The sequence below is a fragment of the Panicum hallii genome, chromosome 4 (assembly GCF_002211085.1).
Source record: "Panicum hallii strain FIL2 chromosome 4, PHallii_v3.1, whole genome shotgun sequence".
NCBI classification, from domain to species: domain Eukaryota; kingdom Viridiplantae; phylum Streptophyta; class Magnoliopsida; order Poales; family Poaceae; genus Panicum; species Panicum hallii.
In genome coordinates this window covers 2,983,959-3,004,296 of record NC_038045.1, presented here as the reverse complement: position 1 = coordinate 3,004,296, position 20,338 = coordinate 2,983,959, and the positions used below count along the sequence as shown (strand labels likewise).

Genomic DNA, 20,338 nt, shown 5'->3' with positions numbered 1-20,338 from the left:
GGTCGATGTGTATTATTGTGCTGCATACTATATATCATGTTCTGGCCCTTCCGAGGGAGGTTATATCTGTTGCTTTTTTTTTCATTTTTAATCCACGGTGTCTGATATGCAGAATATCATAAATTGAACAAAGATTTCTTTTTTCCTTACGACTTGTGTTCCGATTACGGTCATGTAGTTCAATTCATTTTACAGATTAATAGGCCAGCCCACACTTAAGATCAACCCTTCAATTTAACTAGCCTGAACTCGTAGTAATCTGCTAGGATATAGATGCTCCCTTTTGAGTTTTAACCTCAAGCAATTTGAAGAGAACCTAAAACAGAAAGAAGTTATTCAGTGAAACCTCTGGTACAAAGAGGTCACCATACTCTGGAGCTAGTAAAGAAAATTTTCTGGTGCAAAAGAAAGAATCCTTTCCAAGTGGACAAAAGGAAAGACGAACAAAGTCATAGCTAGGTAGTTGTTCTCTTTAACATATGCCGCGAAAGGGATTCAAGTTCACACGTATCCCCTCATGGTCGATATATAGTACTACATATATATGTATGATCCTTTGACCTTAGATAGATAGATAGTAACTGTTTGCTAACTAACTAATTTATCAAAGTGACACTATCATTATACTGAGATATACAACCACCTATAAAATGATACATATATAACATGTGGCCCGTATAATAATAATAAGCAGCCTGCGAGTACACACAAGGTGGACAGCTAATCTTCCATAAACTGGCAATATTTTTCATTCCCTGACGCCAAGTTGATCTGCTGCCACTCTGACAGTATCGATGTATGCAGAAGATATATTGTTGTACACTTGTACAGCTGATCACCATTCATGGATGCATGAGAAAATTTCCAAGCCTGTATAATTCTTGTGTGGACTTTGATGATTGAATATATAGACTCGTGATCCTAACAGAATACTATTGATTTAATGGTGTGCAGAGTTTGCCAGCTAAATTTGATGAATTTGTGGAGTTGAGCCTGTACTTATTTGCAGCTTCATATATTCAGTACAGTGCCCACATGGGAACAGTTCGTGCATGGTGATCTATTCATCATTCATCTACGGCTGTTGCCAATTTGCTATTCAGGACGTACTTATTATGACCTCATCACTGACAAAGCGGGGAGAGAGAGAGAGAGAGAGCATCGTGAGCGGGCCCGCATGTCAGCGTCCTAGGGTGCCGTACATGTGAAGAGCGAGAGGGTGGTTTAGTTCAAAAAAAGAAGAAAGAAAAAGAGCGAGAGGGGGGAGATGCATGGTGCAGTAGTGCTAGCTGCTGGAGCCTTCCCTGGCTGCTGCTCCATTCTTCTTCCCCAACCACCATCATCTAACTAGCTAACTGCCCACCTAGCAAGCTACTAGATCTTCGGCTGTCACTGTGCTCTGCACAGTGACAGTTCTGTTCATACGTACGGCTGCTACTGACTAAACCAGGTTGTTAATTACACTACTGATCAGCCTCCCCAAAAAAGAAGAAACCGCACTGACGAGCAGTACTGCAACTGATCATTCATTCATTCCCTGGTTGGTCTCTTGCGTGCTGTTTCTTCCACTAACAGTCCATGTCCCTCTCCTAATATGATTCCAAACAATAGTTAACAGAGATCAGTATACTGTATTCTACTGCTGCTGCTGCTGCGCATAAAACAAGTGAGAGATCAGATGCAGTGGTAGCTGGGAAAGATACGCTGCTAGCTGAAACAGGAATGTTCTGCTGGCCAGTCTGATGATCAGTTCGTGATTAACGACTCATCATCATGTCTCTTCCCCCCTAATAATAAATCTTGCAGTTTCCTTTTCTATCCTGGGTTCTGGAAGGTGTACTAGTACAGAATAATTCTATTTTTTTTATGCGGTGCGTGAAACAACTCTTGAAGCAGCGTGAGAGTTTGGTGGTTTGCGAGCCCCCATCAGACAATGATAGAGCGTATATTTCTGGTGATTAGAGATAAGACTGTACTAATAGAAAAGGAAACAAGAAAGGTATTTGGTGGGGATGGGCATAGAGAGTTGATGATTTGTTGTCCGGGCATACATAGGGGTGGTAACGGATCGTAGCCTTAGCGCTCTCTTCACGATTCAACTTGATCTTGATGTGTATTTAGCTTAAAATTAAATAAAATTAGAGCTCGGTCCTTTACCACCCCTGGGCATATATGCTTGTTGATTCTCACAAAAGAAATGAAATGAATTTGGAAAGCATAAAGAATAGGAATTAATTAATGGCCGCTTTCAGAAACTGTTGAAGATACATGAACTCGTCAAAATGCTTTCAGTTGCGATCCGACTACCAAAAGTCTGAACATGTCGTAGTCTAAACTCTGAAATCTAACCTTTTAAAAAAAACTCTGAAGTCGGAATAGAGACGTGTGGGAAGAACTCATGGGATGGTGCGCCATAGTCAACGTTTTCACCACCAGAAGAATTTAGTGGTTTTTTCTTTAGTCTCCGTTTGGTTTCCAAGGGCCATCACATAAAAAAGAATCTTATCATTTAGAAGTATTAAATAAAATTTACCTAATTTTTTTCACAGATGGGTGCTAATTCGTGAAATGAATTTAATAAGCCTAATTAATCCATAATTTGCAACAGTGAGGCTACATTAACCATATGCTAATTATAAATTAATATACCTCATTAGATTCATCTCGTGAATTAGCTTAGAAGTTTTGCAATTAGTTTTATAATTAAATTTTATTTAATATCTTTAAATGATAAGATTCTTGACAGGGTTAAAGTTTAGCCCTCTGAAACCAAACGCTTTCTAGTTTTTCTGAACAACACAGCTTGCAAATTCATGTATACTACATACAGAAGGATTTAGTGATTTGACACTTTTTTATTTTCCGAGAATAACTTGTAAGGCATCTTTGGGGGGGAGAGAGAGAGAGAGAGGGAGGATAGTTTGAACGAGAGGACTGCTGTTCTGCAAAGTCAGGCCGTCCATAATCTCCGAGCATAAAAAGCTTTTTGCAGACCCAGTTTCCAATCTTTGGTTTCGGACCAAGAATTTGGGCCGTCAGTTATCTTTAAACCACTAGGCGCGTTTGGGCCTAATCTATGCAGATGCACAAATAGTTCCCCAGTGAACATGGTGCTTTGATTCATGGCAACGTATCAGGTGCAAACCAGGCTGTCCGTGTAAACCCGTGCAAACCAACTAACAAAAGTCGCAAAAAATTCTCAAAAAAAATATGTATATACTTCATAGCCTTCCTTACCACTGTATAAAATTTCAAGTTCAAATTTATACAGTGGTAAGGAAGGCTATGAAGTATATACATATTTTTTTTGAGAATTTTTTGCGACTTTTGTTAGTTGGTTTGCATGGGTTTACACGGACAGGCTGGTTTGCACCTGATACGTTGTACTTTTGAGACCTACCGATTTCTCCGTCGGCCGCCATTTTTCAGTCGTTTTGGAATGTGGGAAGCGTGTATATAGAAGGAAGGGAAAAGCTATAATTGGAGGATGAGGACGCTAAAGACCATCGCATTGCAATGTTGATTGAGATTCCATTTATTTCAAGTTTAATCTTCCGATGATCAATTTTATTCAGAGCTCCAATCCCATGTTACGACATGACGACCTTGAGCTCAAACTCCTTGCCGACGGCCAGCGACAGCCCCTCCACCTGAGCAGCGCCGACCGCACCGCTCCCCCGGAACCCCTGGGCGCGGCCGGTCGAGTTGCCCGCCTTGACGCCGTTGACGTACACGGCGAACTCCCTCGGCGGCGCCGGCGAGCGCAGGCCCAGGAACACCACCTTGCCGACGACCAGCTTCCGGCTCGGCCCGTACGAGTCGTGAACCACGTGCGACCTCACCGTGGCGCCGCCGGGCTCCGCCTTGCAGCTGAACCGCACCAGGGTCCACTGGCCCCGCGGCCCGGCCATCTCCGGCGACTCGCCGTCGTCCAGGAACAGCTCCCCGGCCGCGGAGCCGTCCTCGCCGAGTGCGACAAGGAGGTGGAACACGGTCTGGCGCGCGCGCGACGTGGTCAGCGCCGGCCGCTGCAGCGGCAGGATGTTGCCGCCGGCCACGTGCACGTTCACTGTGTCCGCGGGGGCCGGGAGCGTCACGCGCGTGCCCGTCGCCGAGGCGGCAGCAAGCGAGTAGTCGAAGAGGCTGAACCACCGGCCGGCGGGGAAGTAGGCGTCGACGGTGGTGGCGCCCGGCTCGAGCACCGGCGACACGAGCACGCCGCGGCCGAGCAGGAACTGCCGGTCCACCCCGTAGGTGTTCACGTCCTTGGGGTAGGAGAAGAAGAGCGGCCGCGTGATGGGCGCCCCCGTGGTGTGCGCCTCGTGCATGAGCGTGTAGATGTACGGCAGCAGCCGGTAGCGCAGCCCGAGCGCCTTCCTTGCCGACCGCGCCACCGACTCCCACAGGTAGAGCTCTCGCCGGACGGTGCCGATCGCCGAGTGGTCCCTCGAGAACGGGTAGAAGGCGCCGAGCTTCACCGGTGAACGAACAAGAAATCTCAGCTCAAACATGTCAATGGAATCGGAAGCTTGGATGCAGCGACTGTACCTGGATCCAGCGGCTGCAGAGCTCCTCGGTGGTGTCGCCGCCGAAGCCGCAGATGTCGGCGCCGACCATGGGGATGCCGAAGAGCCCGAAGCTGAGCATGGTGTTGATGGAGTACCGGAGGTCGTCCCACGTCGCCGCGTTGTCGCCGGTCCAGTGCGCGGTGTACCGGCCGGACCCCACGAACGTGGACCGGCTGAGCACGAAGGGGCGGCGGCCGGTGTCGGCGAGCAGCGCGCCGTGCGTGGCGCGCGCCTCGAGGAAGCCGTAGAGGTTGTGCGCGTCGTACTCGCGCACGCCGCCGTAGTGCACCGCGGACGCCGGCACGGTCTTGTTGTTGATGGGGCGGCGCACGCCGGAGTTGTTGATGAGGTACGGCGGGTCGTCCAGCGCGTTCAGCGGGGGCGGGTCCACGAAGTTGGAGATCTCGTTCATGTCGATCCAGAGCCCGTCGACGGGGAGCGTCCGCCGGAACAGGGCGACCTCCTGCGCCCAGAACTTGGCGGCGCGCGGGTTGAGGAAGTCCGGGAAGTAGACGTCCCCCGGCCACACCTTGCCGAGGTAGTTGGTGCCGTTCCGCTTCAGGAACACGTCCTGCTGCATCCCCCGGACGAACGTCCCGTACGTCTTGTTCACGTTGATCCCTGCACCATCACCAAACCAGAGTTCATGGGTCATCGTGCTGCTCTGCTCCAACAAGGTGGTGACGAGAGGTTGAAGATGTAATCGTGTACCTGGGTCTAGGATGACAACGTATTTCTGGCCGTTCCGGTGAAGGCGGTCGACGAACTGCCGCATCGGGCCGGCCGGGAAGTTCACCGGGTCCAGGGTGAAGTCCTTGAAGGCGTCCATGTAGTCGATGTCCGTCCACATCACCTCCAGCGGGATCCTGGCCTTGGCATAGCCGGCCACCACGCCCTCCAGGTCAGCCAGGTTCTTGTACCCGTACCTGCACTGGTGGAACCCTGCAACGAAACAGAGCGCAGTTGCAGACGATCGATCAGCTGGAGGAAGAAACAGAGTGCTCCGATCCACGGAAGAAATGCAGGCAGGCAGCTAGTTTAGCCGGGCGTACCGAAGGACCAGTACGGCATAGGAGCCGGGCGGCCGATGAGCTGGGTGTACTGGTCGACGACGTCGAGCGGGGCGGGGCCGGCGAAGAAGTAGAAGTCGAGCACGCCGCCGATGACCTTGTAGGTGAGGTACGACCCGCCGTACTCGATGTCCATGCCGTTGCTGTTGAGCAGGAGCACCCCGTGCGCCGCGCCTGCGCCGGCTCCGGCCGCACCGGGGGCCGCCGAGCGCACGTCGAGGTAGAACGGGTGCGAGCCGTAGAGGTTGAGGTCGACGTTGGAGGCGGCGATGTCGGCGTTCCAGAGCGTGAACGTGTCGTTGCGCTGCAGCCGGAACGTGCGCTTGGTGTGCTCGCCCAGCCCGTAGAGCGACGCCCGGCCGGCGGGGAGCGCCGTGGTCAGCTCCAGGTACCGGTCCTTGAAGTCCAGGCTCGGGGCGGTGTCGAAGAGGACGTCCCCCGTGGAGCGCCGGGACACGGTGAAGCGGAACGGGGAGGCGTGGAGGGTGAAGGTGAGGTCGGAGGTCGCCGCTGAGAGGACGCGGCTGCGCGGCGACGCGCCCGTGCTCGCGCCGAGGGCGACGTTCCCGGGCGCCTCGCGGGGGATGACGTCCTTGGGGACCTCCCACCGCGGGTGGTCGGCGTCGGTGATGCGGACGTGCAGCCGGCTGCTCGTCTCAAGCCTGCCGCCGGCGTGGCAGAACAGTAAAATGTTAGAATCAAAATATCACCTAAAACTCAGTTCTAACGCGCACTGGTCGCGTGGCCTAATGGATAAGGCGCTCGCCTCCGGAGCGGGAGATTGTGGGTTCGAGTCCCACCGTGATCGTTTTTGTTTCAATGATTACAAGCATTTTTGCTTTTACCCTTCTTTTTGCTATTTAATTAATTTCTCATCCATTCCCTTTTTTGGTCTTTCATCGAGGCACATATTTTGATAAATGATGACAAAATTCTAGAACTGACTCATTCACGTATTGCAATGGTCTATTTTGAGGGGCTATTTTGAACTATAAATTTTCCTTTTCCATAGCTTCTGTCACCTTTGTACTGAAATTGATCCTGAGTATTTTCCTTTTTCATTTCTCTGGAACTTCCTTTGGGTGGCTTAGGTACTATATCAATGTTTGATTTATTTTCTGCACCATATCGTTGTTTGTTTATCTGCCTTTGTACTTTTTGCACATGCGAGGAGTTATTATTTATTAAGGAGAAATTTGCTGTATTACAAATAGGAAATTATGCTACCAGATGGTAAAAACATCGGCATGAACTATTTATTGCAAAATCTTCTGATCTACGAAGTCTGCGGTACATGATTTCAAAAGGCAATGCAAGTCAGTGCAGATGCAATACTCCAATTGCAAGCTGGCAATCGGTTTTTAGCTCTCGGATGTATAGTCCTCTAAGAAAATGACTTGTTTGGTACGTTGTCCTAGTCAAGTCGGTCATCGACTCGACCTTATCTCAAGAGGAGGACGAAGAAGAGGAAGCGTTTGAGCTACAATCTTCCTGCACATAGGTACATGAACCCTTATCCGCGCGCTGACGACGAATTAACCTAATGGGCGATCGACCAAACTACTTACAATCCAAGGATCGATCAGCGACCATCTATCTCTATTTCTATCCCCAAAGTTTCAAGATTATTGAGCAAGCATCGATCGCTTGTCATGGAAGTACACTAATGATCCTTTTTTTAAGAGCAAGCACACCAATAATTATTAGTCCGGGGAGGAATGTTCTTGCCTGGCGGTTAGGCTGAGCCTCTGGACGTCGGGCCCGAGCTCGGCCTTCTCGCCGTCGCCGGCGAGCTCCAGCCCCGCGGACAGCTGGCCCCCGGCCCGGGCCACCGACACCACGCGGTACCCGGCCTGCGCGGCCGTGCCGGGCCACGGGACGGCGAGGAGGAAGACGACGCCGAGGAGGAGGAAGGCGACGCGCGCGCGCGCGGCAGCCGGCGTCGACGGCCCCATCGCCCCGCGGTGCGCGTGGGGAGCTTGCCGGTGCTACTGCACAAGCGTACAAGGCGATCGGGCAGCGAGTGGCTAGCCTACGCTTGCTTAATAGGCAGTGCGAGTCAACTGGCAGGGCAGCCGTGGAGTGCGCAGGCCGGAAGGCTTGTCGCTGACGGCCGGCCTTTTTGGCTTCCTTTTCCTTGTCTGAATTGAAACCGCGTGCAGATAAAGGATCTCCCGGCTTGTTTCTTTGTTCGTTCGTTCTCTTTGCAGTACAGTACATCCCTGCGGTTCTCCGGGGATGGGAAATGAAGAGAACTAACGGCACATCTACCGCCGCGTGCACGGCGCGCAGCTGAAGCCTCACGGTCACGGCACTGAAAGGCGACTCGCCAGATCAAAAGAGGAAAAGGAGACGAAGAAAGGCGATGCGCTTTTGGGGTGATCGGGTCAATAATGCAAAGGTAAAGACGCCATGACGGTGAGGACTCAGGTATGGTCTTTGGCTTGGGATCGGGCATGTCGACCCCCTCGTGGTCGTGGCTGAAAAAAGAGAAGAAAATGCAGCTGGGCAGAGCAGCAAGGAGATTTGCTCAGACAGAATTGTTTATCGAGCGGCTTCAATCATTGTGGGATGTGGTGGTCGGGGATGCGTCGATCATTTCTCTGATTTGGGCAGAGTGGTAAGACAAGAGCGTCTATTAAAATCAGAGCAGAGTGGACTGGTGCTGTTCTTGTCGAGGCTAGTGATGCCGGGGACCATTGCCCTGCCATCCATGCACGCTGTGTCACTGTTCCTTTGCACTGGTAGTAGCAGGCTATGCTAGCATAGTTGCTGACGGACTTGAGAGAGCTAGAAATGTGGTAGGTGGAGCACGTGATGAAGAACATGGTCACCGGCCATGGATCTTGGAACGTCCGCAACAGTAGAGATTTCTGATCTGCTGCTATCTCAGCAGGAATCTGCTCGCGAGTGAGGACTGAGAGCATCGTGAGTTCGTGACCACCTCCGGTCTAGTAGGCCAGAGCTAGCTGGACCAAGCCTATTTGTGGTCGTGTACCATCCGGTCCAGTAGGCCAATTATTGGGTTATTGTGGGATTGCTTACGATGGCGTTTTCGTTTTCTTTAAAGTTTTCGGTAACAATTGCTGTTGTTTTCGTGGGATTTTTTTAATAAGGGTTTTCCGTTTCCGTGGGAATTGATTGAAGAGTCCGCCACCAGGCGCCCCACAGGCATGGGCGTTTTCTGCTGACATGCAGTAGATGCAGGTTCAGACGCAGTGCAGGTGCAGCTATTTCTCTGCTGAAATCGATCGAGGTCGACGTCCCATCTGAAACGCAACTCACAACGCTCCAAACGTCTCTCTGTGTGTGTACACAATGGCTCTGTCTGGTCAATATGAAATTTTGAATCGCTGAAATTTGACAGATTTTACCATGTTACTTACTCCGTTTCAAATTATTAGTCATTTTAGCTCGCAAGTGCCTAGCAAAGTCTATGAATCTGTAGAAAAGCTAGAACGACTAATAATTTAGGACGAACGGAGTACTTGTTAATCAAATGTTAAGTTTATTTTGTTGAGTTACAAACAATACTAGACGCGTCACTAAGTTTATGTTTGAACCAAAACTTGGCATCCATAGAATCGAACAGGCGGCGAAGCGTCCTACTTGATCTTCAGTGATCTACTATAGCAACCCGGACGCAGCACAAGAACTGTGGTAAATCAAAGGCGTACGATACGGCTCCCACGAATCGCACCTGGCGTACACGTCGAGCTTCCGCACGTCCTCGCCGTACGCCGCGGACGCGCCGCCGCTGCCTTCGACGTCGGCCTCGAGCTCGGCGCGGAGCTGCGCCCCTCCCTCGTCCACCGCGACGGCCCGGACGCGGTACCCGCCGCCGGGGAGCTGGCGCCGGCCCTCATCCGCGCGCAGGCAAGGAGCGCAGCAGCAGAGGCACAGCGCAAGCACGATGCAGAGGAGCGGCGGCCGTGGCGGCGTCGCCATCGCTGGGCTGCGCGGGGGCTGCAAGCACTGGTCGGCGTCACCCCGCACCACGGAGGACGCTCTTATAGCCTCCCCGACCCGACGTCCACGACGGTGCGACGCGGGTCTCGTTCCTCTCGCGGCTGCCGAAATTGACCGGGTGGTTTGGCCGCGTGCCTCGTGTCGGGACGTGGCTGGCTGGCGTGGCCGACGGGCACCAGTCGGCGCCATGCTTGCCACGGCGAGGACCGGAGGATCTGAGGACAACACGGGGAGCACGGCGGCATGGGCGCGCGTATGCGGCACGCCCCGCGCAGGCGTACTTGGTATTTGGTAAGGTGATCTCATCTCTGGGACGAACGAACGCGGCAGGAGGCTGGCAACGAGCTCATGGCAGGCGTCTCTGGCGGGTACCTTGAGAAGAGCGTTTCATGATAGGATCCCGTCTGCCGTTTCGTGTCTGTGTCTGGGACCAGCAGCACTGCACTCTCCACAGGGCTGATCGCGCAAGTCCCGCGGCCGCCGGCTTGTCGGCAGCGGACAAGAAGGGCAGATTCCACCATATTCGGCCCTCTACCCTGTCGTCGTCACAATTTCCTTGGCTCAATCCATCGTTTCACTAGTTCAAATGACTACTGCACCTGTGATATCTTCAGTATAACCTTAGCCTAGAGTTTCAGAACACTAGCTAGTAGTGTCACTATCATGCTAGGTTTATTTCTTAGATACTTTGGTTTTGGTGGATGCAATGGCCATTTCATGCAGATCGGTGGTTTTGGTACTTCTGTCAAATTAATCAAGGACTAAATCAGACGCAGTTTAATTATGTAGAGGGTAATAAGTAGATTCATATGCGCGACATGATCGATGGATGTGTGACTTGCCTTCTTGCTTGTCGTTTGTTGTTCCACTCCACGGCTTCAGCATTCTGATCCCCAACGTTATGTGGCTAGGTTAGTTTGTTCTGATAGTTCTATTCCTTTCTGTCGTGCTTTGTGGTGGAGCCAGTGGGTTCAACCAATTTCTACGGTCAGTCAAGTGGTTTTATTAGGGTTCCTTTGATCACAAAATGACGGATTTGCAGCCCATTTGTGTTGACCCATTTTTTTTTTTGGTCGCCATCTTGTGTTTTCTTTGGTGACATCAAGTTCAGTCGGTAAGTTTCTTTATCTGGATTGACTATATAATTTGTCCATATATTCATTTGCAATCATGCATGGTTCTTACAGTCTGAAGCAAAGTTTCTATAATGCAGATACCTTCTTTACAGATTCATTGGGATAAATATGTTCAGGTAAAGCCCCCTCTCTTTTTTTTTCTGTTTGGTAACTTCGGTGGCATTGATATCCATGCTCTTGTATACATTAACCAGATTATTATCCACTGTAGCATCACTATGATGATCTACGTCAGTAACTGATGTGTAAATACTGCACCTAGTACTACTATATCATCATCAAAAAGACATATTTATTTTCCTGACCGCTATATCTAATCGAGATCAGTCGCTGCACGCTGCTGAGGAAGCTGCATGCTCGAGATGTCCTCCCGGGGCAAATGGCCCAGAGAACCTTCTGCTCCAGCGCCTGTGCTGCCATGAGCCACGGAAAGCTCAGGATCGCTTTCCAGCAATGGCTGGGTGGACTTCCTGTTCTTCCGGAAGACGAGGTACAGGATTGCTGCTATGTATATGAGCATGCCCAGGAAACCGAAAATCCCAGAAAATACTTGGGAAACGGTGGACAGCCCGCTGTGGAGGAGCAATTTGACAAAGCTTGTTATCAGGAAGTAGGTGTTGATGACGACGATAAATGAACCGATTATCCATGTTAGCACAGAAGTCTGCATTAAAATGTCAGTTAGAAAAATTATTATGCAAATTCATTGTTATTGCAGTCAATTATGCGACAAAATAAAACTTACGAAAACTGAATTTGTGTGCTGCCCCATCTTTGTTTTGCTACTTGTGAATTTAAGGAGAGGTACTAGAGCGAAAGGGAGTTCAAATGACAGTATCATCTGCACATATTAGAGCTAAGCATTAGTAAACATATGAAACGAGCAATTACACTGACATGTTTAATAAAAGTTAAATATAATAGAACAGATAAATTTATTAGGTATAACAGTAATGTTTAGTGATTACCGACGCAATGATAATCAACTGGCCAGCTGCTGAGGAACCACCAATTACTGACACGATTAAACTTGGCAGAATAGCCAAGGATCTGGTTAGAAGATTGCGTATCCAGGGTGTCATCCGAAGATCTAAAAACCCCTGAATTAGGTAAGTAAAGGTTATAGTCTGTAGTAGACGAAATTTTGTAACCTGGAGTGGTTGGTTATTTACTTAGTTTTCCATTTATTAGGCAAAAGAATGAAATAAGTAAGACAATCTAAGGCATTGAGACAAAGGAAGACATAGTATGAGGCATTAACAATTGTAGATTTGTAGTGCCCTAAGCTTCCCCCATGACTGTCCAAATTTTCTCCGAAAACAAACTGACCAGGAGAACCTGGGGGCTAGGACCAAAATGCAGAATCCAACTTTTTTCTCCCTTTCATGATGCAAATTTAAGGTTCACGTGCTAATTTATTTCCTGTACTGTACCTATAGAACAGCTTAACCAAATGACTTAGCGTTATGAAAAACCTGACATTCAACATGCAGATTAGGACTGAAATATAGTAAAACTCCACAAACCTGCATGACGTATTGTCCAGCATAAGTTCCTGTAATTGTAGAACTCTGACCAGACGCCAACAAGGCAACTGCAAACAACTTTGAGCTCCAGGTTCCAAGGACATTCTACAACGACAGTAAAGAAAATGCAATATAGGATAAGAATATCTATAACAAAGGATATTTACACTTGACAACAAATGTTTGTGAACTGATGGATAAGCTCTACTTAAAAAAGAAATATCTGCCTAGTAGGTGTATCAGAAGTGTTTTTGCCCGTGGGTCAGTGTTTATATTGCTGTCTACTTTTCTATTAACCGAATGAGGCAGATCTCCTGTCCATTTCGAGGGGAAAAGGAAAGAGAAATAAACCTGAGTGAAAAAAATTAGAAGTTTTGGCACAAAAAATCTATCCTGTATTTTCCATTTAAGTATTTAACTAAAATATGAAGACCAAAAATTATTGACCAACCTTTAACAAAAATGAAGCCTTGTTAAGATCTAGATCACTGCAGTTCGCCTGATCTTCAGGGTTCAAATTACCTGAACCGCAGACAGCACCACTAACAGATATGATAGATATGTTGATGAGAAAAGCTACTGTAAGGGCAAATGCACTTTCAATCGTATAGAATCTACAGGCCTCCTGCAAGAAAGTGAATTGTTGGAAATAAATACATGTTTCATCATGAGGCTTGTGTCTTTGCAAACTTAAAATTAGCATTGGATCTTCTCAATAAATTGAGCTGACTCAACTTTAGCGTGCCACAATAGCAGGGCTGGAGGAACTTAGTACACATAGGATATCATATTAAGAATAACTGAAAATAGTACTGACACTTTAGATCACTATAAGGAGAATTAGAGGTTACTTTAATCCCATGAACGGACCGTGGCACTTTTCTTGATAGAACTAACGCCGAGTGCAGAAAAAGATTATGCCTGCAATTTATATAGAAGCTAAATAAAAAAGGTCTTGTGTTCAAAACAAATGCTTGGGAACAGAAATACAGTCAAGAAGCTTACGGCATCACCATAGCACCAAGCAATGAGATAGCAAGACCTGTAGCTCCATTTCCTTTAAGTTCAGGAACAAAAAGCCCCCTCACAACTTCTGAAGCGTTTGGTTTAGAATACCCAAGTTCAACTAAGAAACAAGTTGCTATTAAGAACACCAGAAATGCAATAAGAAATTCCAGCTTACGGACCTGCACCAGAAACAAAAATTACACTGTGCAATATGAGCCAGTCAAACAGGAAAGATATGAGTGCTATCTGTTAACTAATGCCATTGTACTGATGATCTTACTCTGTTAATATAGCTGCTTAAAGCAGTTTTTTTTTGCAAGGAAGCTTCTTTTTATGGCATTACAACTCTAAGCAAAGAGTAACTAGTCTGCAATAATTGGAAATGCAACAGGACATTTTCTTACCCCGTATTGTTGTAGTAATAAGAGCATTAGAGTGCTGAGTCCAGTTATTAGAACACCACACCACACAGGGATCCTGAACAGCATGTTCAGAGCAAAAGCAGTTCCAATTACTGCAAAGATAAGCCAGCATCTTAGCTACCAGGAAAAATTAACATAAAGCAACCATGTGTGTGATTTGCCAGTTTGACAGACATTTGTCACATATGAAACTGTAATTTCCAGTTTATATCTTGTACGAAAATAGAATTACAACCTCCACAGGTATTACCAAATGGCTGAACTGTACAATCTACGTAGCTCTGTAACGCAAAATAAAAAAAATGCAAAAGGACCTGAAATGTAAGTTCAATACCTTCAGGGATGTCACAAGCAACAACTGCAAGTTCAGCAAGAATCCATAAGACGAAATTTGTGACCTTGGGATATTCAGCCCTGCAATGCTCGGCAAGATGTTTCCCTGTCATATGGAGAAATTACACAAACGATCAGCATTCAAGCAAGGAAAAAAATATTAACAGATATACACAGATCAAAATACCAACCTGTCACAACCCCTAGCCTGGCTGCAAGCGATTGAATAATAAGAGCAGCACAGGACGCAACAAGTATGATCCAAAGAAGCTGCGATAAGAATAATATGATCATAATTCTTAAGTAGAGATAAGCATGAGGCATGCATAACTGAATGGAAGAAGATCAATCAATAGTATTTGGCACTTTAAATGGGAGATATGATAGGCATACAAAACAAAAAAAAGGAGAGGAAAAAATAACAGACAAGTGGGAAGAAGAGATAAAAGTAGGGGACACCTCATATTTGTACTGTGCTCCAGCCTGTAGATCCGTCTCAACTGCAAGATGTACCCAAAAAAAATGTCAAAGGGTACACAAGTTATAGGAGGGAAATATTTAGTGAAACTGAATGAAAATGAATCTGTTTAATCTTACAATTGCCAGGATCAATATAAGCAATTGATACAAGAAATCCAGGTCCTATGTATGAGAATAAGTTCTTCCAACTGTTTTTCTGCCAAAGTCACAAACCAGGCAACATTTAGTCTCTCATCATTCTGAAGCCATCAGACTCGGACATACAACAGTTAGTAAGCAATCTGAATAGATCAGTGCTTCTCATTCATTTGTTCATTATTTTCTCTATTTGTTCGAGAAAAAAATTATCTTCTCTATTTATCAACAGAAACTAATGTTCAATTCTTCATCCCTTCTGCACATCAAGTTAGAAACTAGACAGCACACATCAGGACAACATATTCAGATGGGAGGATTATATTAAGGAAGAGCAAGACTAGCAAGAAAACTTAAATGTTAGCTGTGATAGTGACATCTTGTTCTTTTCCAAAATCAAGCCAGGAGTATCAAGAGCATACCATACCTCTGGAATAACAATCTGATCGACATCTATGCTCTCAATGAGAGGAGTGCCAGGGCCATTCGAGCGGTTACTCCCCCCAACGCTAGTCATAAATTGTGGCTGGGATGAGCATTGACCTGTGCCACTCATCTCGTTGTCACCCAAGAAGTCTGAGCCCGCTGTGCTGCAAACACAAGGCAGCGAGGGGGAGTTATTTATAGGTACGCTTCATAATGACGCTTGCTTAGTTGCGTTAGTGTTAAGAATAAGCCTAGTGTGAGGTGTAACAAAGTCTCCAGTAGGACAGCAAGGACCGTAGCCACTGGGAGGAGATCAGGAGAAGATAAGATAAACGAATAAGAGACCGGAGCACAGTGCATCAAAGAAAAGGAGCACTCACTGTATGAGTTTGGAGAAAAAAAGGAAAAAGTAGTAATTTCAATTTTGAACCCATCTTGACCCGGCAAATGGAACGACGCGACGACGCTGGGGGCCTGGCACCTACTTTACGCACGATGATATATTCCTCCGAGCAAATTGAGCGGTGTGGAGGTAAAGACGGCTGAGCGTGTGTTATCAGCGACGGAGCATCGAGAATATAGAAATGACAGTGCCTAGTATTGAGACGCAAGACTCGGCCTTTCCCCCATGCTTTAGCTAATCGGCGCAACAGGATCCTACGGGGAAAGGGCGTATGCGGAGGGAGAAATTAAAACAGTGGAGAGAAAAACGGGCGGCAAGTGGCATGAGGTCACCTATCAATCTCGGACGCCAGAAATGCAAGATGAGCTAACGACCATTAGCTGGAAAGGCGAGCTACCAAATCGAAAATCTGGAATCTGGCTAAGAGAGTCGAGAGGGATGAACTAAGCCAGATGAACTCTCACAGGAGTAATGGCCGAAGATGAGCCTAATCTTCCTCAGCCGACGGCCGCCATCGGCAGCAGGGGGCAGAAAAATCGCATCTTTGGCGTGATGGCGGTGGTAAGTAATCAATTAATCACGGAATCGAACCGGAACCGCCCGCTGCAGCCGCGCCACGACGGTGGCGCGACGGGGAAGCCGTGCCCGGATCTGAGGCGGCGCGGGGCGCGTGGCCTGGGCGGGGGAGGTGGAGTGGAGGAGTTCCAATGGGAAGGCGTACCTGCGTGGCTCCGTGCGGCGCGGCGGCTAGCGGCGGGAAGTGGGAAGCCGAAGCAGAGCAGAGCGGAGCCGAGGCGTGTGCCGTCTCGTCGCCGCCTCGCTCCCTCTCCCGCTCGTTCCGGACACGACGGGGACTGCACGGAGTAGGACCTCTCCCGGCTTGCCTGCCTTCCTTCCTTGAGGTCGGCCACGTAGGTAGGTCAGGGAGTTAGCGCGGCTGGTCCGTCTCCGTTCGTCGACCGCGAGTCCACTCCGAGCACGTTTTGGCTGGAGCGGACGTGGACGGGCCGGCGGACGGAGCGCGCGCGTGCTCCGGTGCCGTCCCACCGGCGTCGCTACCAACTTACCCGATACCTGCTCGTGAGGTCCCGATTTGTGAGCGAGCGTCGCAGTTGGAAGGGGGGTATGGATCTGTATCTGACATCTGGTGCAGCTTCCAAGGTTGAGGTCGTTGGTTGGGCGGTGTTGGATCGTGCGCTTCCCTCTTGGCATTGGTGGCCGTTGCCTCTTGCGTGCTCCGTGGTTTAATTTTTAGCCGTTTAGGTGTCTTTGCACAATCCAGTTCTATGATAATTATTTTTTCTCTCTCAAAAGATAGTACACACGGCTGTCTTATCTAGGATCATAAGGTTGCAAATCGTCTTATATGATGGAAATGTTGGCATCCACTTCATCAATTTTGGCATCGATGCACCTGCACTTTGGTGATTCGCAGATAATATTTTAACAATTTTGTTGAAAATCACTCTCAGCAGTCACCACGGGTACCTTGCACTCTGTTTTTTTCACCTCTCGTGTAGATATTTCTGTACCATTCACCCTGTAAAAAGCACACGTTTCCATTTTTTCCACCTTAAGCGTCATCTGTAGTTATTGAAGCTGACAATGGACTAGCATGATGCCATGTTCAAAGTCTGACTCAGATGGCTTCATACTCTGATCATGGGTCAAAGAAATCTTATCCAAGGGTAGATCTAATCGATTGGGGTATAGACCATGTGTCTTCAATTTAGACACGACACTTGGTTGCCCTGTTGCTACTTTAGTTTCCTACTTACTTCCAACTCCATAGGAAGAAACACATGGGGCCGTGTGACGGGGGAGCGGTGCAGTAGAGGTGAATATGATAGTGGAGACACAAGATCAAACTTCTTAGTGACTTGTAGGGCACTAGGAGTTCTCTATGAAGACAAATGGTCGCTTCGAGTTTGAAAAGGTGCCGGTGCGACCACGTGTTGACCGACGTAGGTCGTGTACTTTTTTTTTTGTTTTCCCATTTCTTCAAAAAAAAATTGAGAAAGCCCATTTCTTCATCTTGCGCTTTTTTTTTTGAGAAGAATCTTGCGCCTTATTTAGTTTCTTCAACTATGCTACTGGGCCACCTATTGCGGGCCAGGAGGCCCAGAGTGATTACGTGGCTCCGTGCCGCGCAGGCTTCGGGTGGGCCCTTCGGCGCGCCGCGGGGGGAGTTCGTGGGCTTTTTTTTGTTGGGACTTGAAGCCCATCTTTCTTTCATGCGTGAGAGAGAGAGAGAGAGACCGGTGTGGGCTTCCCCGCTGTGCCTCCCGCACGCCACTGTTTTCGTGACCACGGTTGGGGGGAATGGTATTGCGTGGGCCGTCCCGTTGTTGGAAACGGTGGCCGCCGCTAATTCCCCCCGTGCTCTCCCGTTCCGGCCGCGGGCGCAGTGTATTGGTGGGCAGGCCAGCTCGAATGCTCGATGCGGCGGCCGAGATACCCTGTCCTTGACTCGAGCCGGCGCCGGCGTTGCCCCCTGCCGTTAAGTCCAAGTCCAGTATTAGTAGAGTTTTATAAAATTTCACAAAAGTTAAATTTTGCTATGTGACAGAATTATTATAAAGAGAGAAGAGAGGAATAAGAAAGAAGTCTTATCTCTATAACACTCACCCGCTTGGTTACCAAATTTATGCTCTCGATAACTATACAATAAACTCATACATTTATATTGAGACCGATAAGCAAGTATTATAAGATGATGTGGACGGATTACATGGAGTTCCACATCATATCTGTGCTGAGTTGCAGGGAACAAAAGTGGGGAGAGGAGAAGTAGGCTGCTCTCAGACAGTTGTAACACGTGCTCCAATAAATAATTTGGTGAAAGAATAAGAAAAGAAAGATGAATCAAGTATTAATGGTGCAGTCCATTTATAGAGAGCCAACTTATTATATGAGCTGGCTATTAGATTAATTTAATATGATATGGCAATAATATACTATAACTAACAGCTGTCTAAATTATTTTACTTGCTCTAACTTCAAACTAGCCACGAACGTGCCAGCGAATTTACAGCTCGCAAGAAAAGAAACCATTTGTTGACCTGACGCACCGTCCTCACCTGGTACCGGCTCTATCATTAAAATTTACTACTTGCTAGCTATATACGGCCATGGCCATGGCTGCGAAATCCAACTTCTCTTCTCTTGCAGGTTCACGTTCCGGCCGCTGGTAGCACAAGCTTTCTAGCTGCTACTAGTCAGCTAGTGCTAGCACCTAGCTAGAGAGTAGAGCCTCTCGCCGTCTGGCGCTGGCTGGCCGGGGACACGGCGGCCAGCACCAACCGGCGGCCGGCCGGGAGGGCAGGTCACAGGTGGTGGCGCTGGAGCCATGGATCCCCTTTCGGCCCGCCGGCCGGCCACCTTTGGATGACAGACATTCCCTCCGCTCCCTGATTGGTCGGGGGGCCACATGCATGATGCCATGGCCCAGCCCAAAGCTGCCCGCCAAAGAGGGGGCCGTGACTTAACATGAAAGCCGGCCGGCCTCGCTTTTCATGCATGCAGCTTGCAGCATGCCTTTCTTCCCTCCTCATCAGCCTACCCTACTCCATGCACAAATACGCATGCATGCTCATGCAAGCTACCCTAAGCACCCTACCCGTGTTCGCCCTTTTAACTCTAAAAAAAGTACCCAACCCGTAGGGATTTCGATGCCTCCCTCCTCCCTGTCAACTCTCCTCCTTGCAAAAGGCCTGCCCCGGCCCCATGTTCTCCAACACTCCAAACCCTTCTCTTTTTTTTTTTATCCCCAAATGTACTCATCTGTTCCAAATAATTGTTCACTCTATGTTTGTTCCAAGCTAAACTCTTCTACTTTTGACAAAGTCTAGACCAGAAAATCTATTTATCGCGCGCTACCGTCCATGTTCATCTTCCTCCCGAGTTGCGGCGGCCAGACTTCGGAAATAGGATTGCTGAGGCATCGGTGGCCACCAGCAGCATTAGAAGAGGGGGGAGGCAGGAAGACCGGTGACGGAGGCGGGTTGTGAGAGAAGTGCGGTAAGGCGACGGGGGACGCCGACAGCGATCGGAGGATAACCGGTGGGCTAGGATTAGGGTGGGGGAGCTTGATGTCAGAATGGAGATGGGCAACGGAGGCGGACTGACGGCGGCGGCGGTACCGGGATGATGATCGGATGGCGGGGCGGGGGCGCTCGGCGTGACTCCCCCAACATCTACACCATACAAAACAGTTCTCTTATGTATCCACCACCATCAAATGTGTCTTAATAGATTGTAGTGTATTTGTCTGGTATCGTACATGCTACTATATTTTTCTATAAAGTCGGTTAAAATTTAAATAGGTTTATTTGATCAAGAACAAATCTAAAGTGATGTAGTATGCTTATAGGGTACCAGCGTGGTCAGCTCGGAATATCTCAGGAAATCTTCCCCCTTTCCATGCCAATCTCCCCGTCTGTCTCTCGTCGCGATCTCTTCGTGCGATCACGGGCGATGCATCATCAGTGCCATAAACTAGTGCTGCTGCAGATGGGCTGGTCAATAGACGGTGAGAGCGAGGCGACGAGGAAAAGTTTGCTCACGCACGTGTCCCTTTCCTCCATCGAGCAGATCGAGCTGGGCGGGTTGGTTGGTGTGTGGCTGCGTAGGTGGAGCAGATTAGCAGCAAGAAGTCGTTCGTGCGTGCTTATTGTAATCGGTCGTGCTCTCTCTTTAGTCTTTACATCCATATATAAAATCGATCGATCTCGTGGATTTGTCATGTATCTATCGCAAAAACGTTTCCTTTTTTCTCCTTTCACTTTATGATATTTTGGAAAGAATTGTGCACTAGCATATGTATGTATGTGCTGTCTCCTAGCTATGGCTACTGGTTTATT

The 20,338-nt window shown here is 48.4% G+C and overlaps 2 protein-coding genes and 1 non-coding gene across 6 annotated transcripts; 1 reads left to right on the top strand and 2 right to left on the bottom strand.

Annotated features, from left to right (window-relative positions):
- Positions 1 to 3,480: 3,480 nt before the first annotated feature.
- On the bottom strand, positions 3,481 to 9,621 carry LOC112889428 (probable alpha-glucosidase Os06g0675700). 2 transcript variants are annotated; one of them, XM_025956047.1, is made up of 5 exons: positions 9,339 to 9,621; positions 5,621 to 6,300; positions 5,280 to 5,510; positions 4,549 to 5,189; positions 3,481 to 4,472 (listed from the first exon to the last, which is right to left on the bottom strand). In XM_025956047.1, exons 1-5 carry the CDS (start codon positions 9,584 to 9,586, stop codon positions 3,591 to 3,593), a joined length of 2,682 nt encoding a protein of 893 aa, XP_025811832.1. In that variant the 5' UTR covers positions 9,587 to 9,621; the 3' UTR covers positions 3,481 to 3,590. The 2 variants fall into 2 exon arrangements, with proteins under 2 accessions (XP_025811832.1, XP_025811834.1); XM_025956049.1 differs by lacking the exon at positions 9,339 to 9,621 and adding an exon at positions 7,367 to 8,714.
- Positions 6,374 to 6,446, top strand: TRNAR-CCG. Its single transcript has one exon. It is a non-coding gene; the product is annotated as a tRNA-Arg (tRNA).
- Positions 9,622 to 10,788: 1,167 nt separating the features above from the next.
- On the bottom strand, positions 10,789 to 16,555 carry LOC112890249 (metal transporter Nramp3). 3 transcript variants are annotated; one of them, XM_025957151.1, is made up of 14 exons: positions 16,198 to 16,528; positions 15,075 to 15,237; positions 14,630 to 14,708; positions 14,492 to 14,532; positions 14,224 to 14,302; positions 14,034 to 14,138; positions 13,682 to 13,791; positions 13,275 to 13,456; positions 13,121 to 13,190; positions 12,721 to 12,894; positions 12,270 to 12,374; positions 11,712 to 11,843; positions 11,489 to 11,584; positions 10,789 to 11,407 (listed from the first exon to the last, which is right to left on the bottom strand). In XM_025957151.1, exons 2-14 carry the CDS (start codon positions 15,201 to 15,203, stop codon positions 11,057 to 11,059), a joined length of 1,653 nt encoding a protein of 550 aa, XP_025812936.1. In that variant the 5' UTR covers positions 15,204 to 15,237; positions 16,198 to 16,528; the 3' UTR covers positions 10,789 to 11,056. The 3 variants fall into 3 exon arrangements, 2 of the variants coding, with proteins under 2 accessions (XP_025812936.1, XP_025812937.1); XM_025957152.1 differs by lacking the exon at positions 11,712 to 11,843 and having other exon boundaries at positions 16,198 to 16,536; XR_003228292.1 differs by lacking the exon at positions 10,789 to 11,407 and having other exon boundaries at positions 11,712 to 11,833; positions 16,198 to 16,555.
- Between the last annotated feature and the right edge of the window lie 3,783 nt (positions 16,556 to 20,338).

Coding starts and splice junctions, on each gene's coding strand:
- LOC112889428 (XM_025956047.1), bottom strand. CDS start 9,586: ATGGCGACGCCGCCACGGCCGCCGCTCCTCTGCATCGTGCTTGCGCTG. Junction 6,301..9,338: donor AAGCTCGACGTGTACGCCAG/GTGCGATTCGTG, acceptor CGCCGGCGGCAG/GCTTGAGACGAGCAGCCGGC. Junction 4,473..4,548: donor TCTGCAGCCGCTGGATCCAG/GTACAGTCGCTG, acceptor TCACCGGTGAAG/CTCGGCGCCTTCTACCCGTT.
- LOC112890249 (XM_025957151.1), bottom strand. CDS start 15,203: ATGAGTGGCACAGGTCAATGCTCATCCCAGCCACAATTTATGACTAGC. Junction 14,303..14,491: donor GAGCACAGTACAAATATGAG/GTGTCCCCTACT, acceptor TTCTTATCGCAG/CTTCTTTGGATCATACTTGT. Junction 12,895..13,120: donor GGTCCGTTCATGGGATTAAA/GTAACCTCTAAT, acceptor ACTTTCTTGCAG/GAGGCCTGTAGATTCTATAC.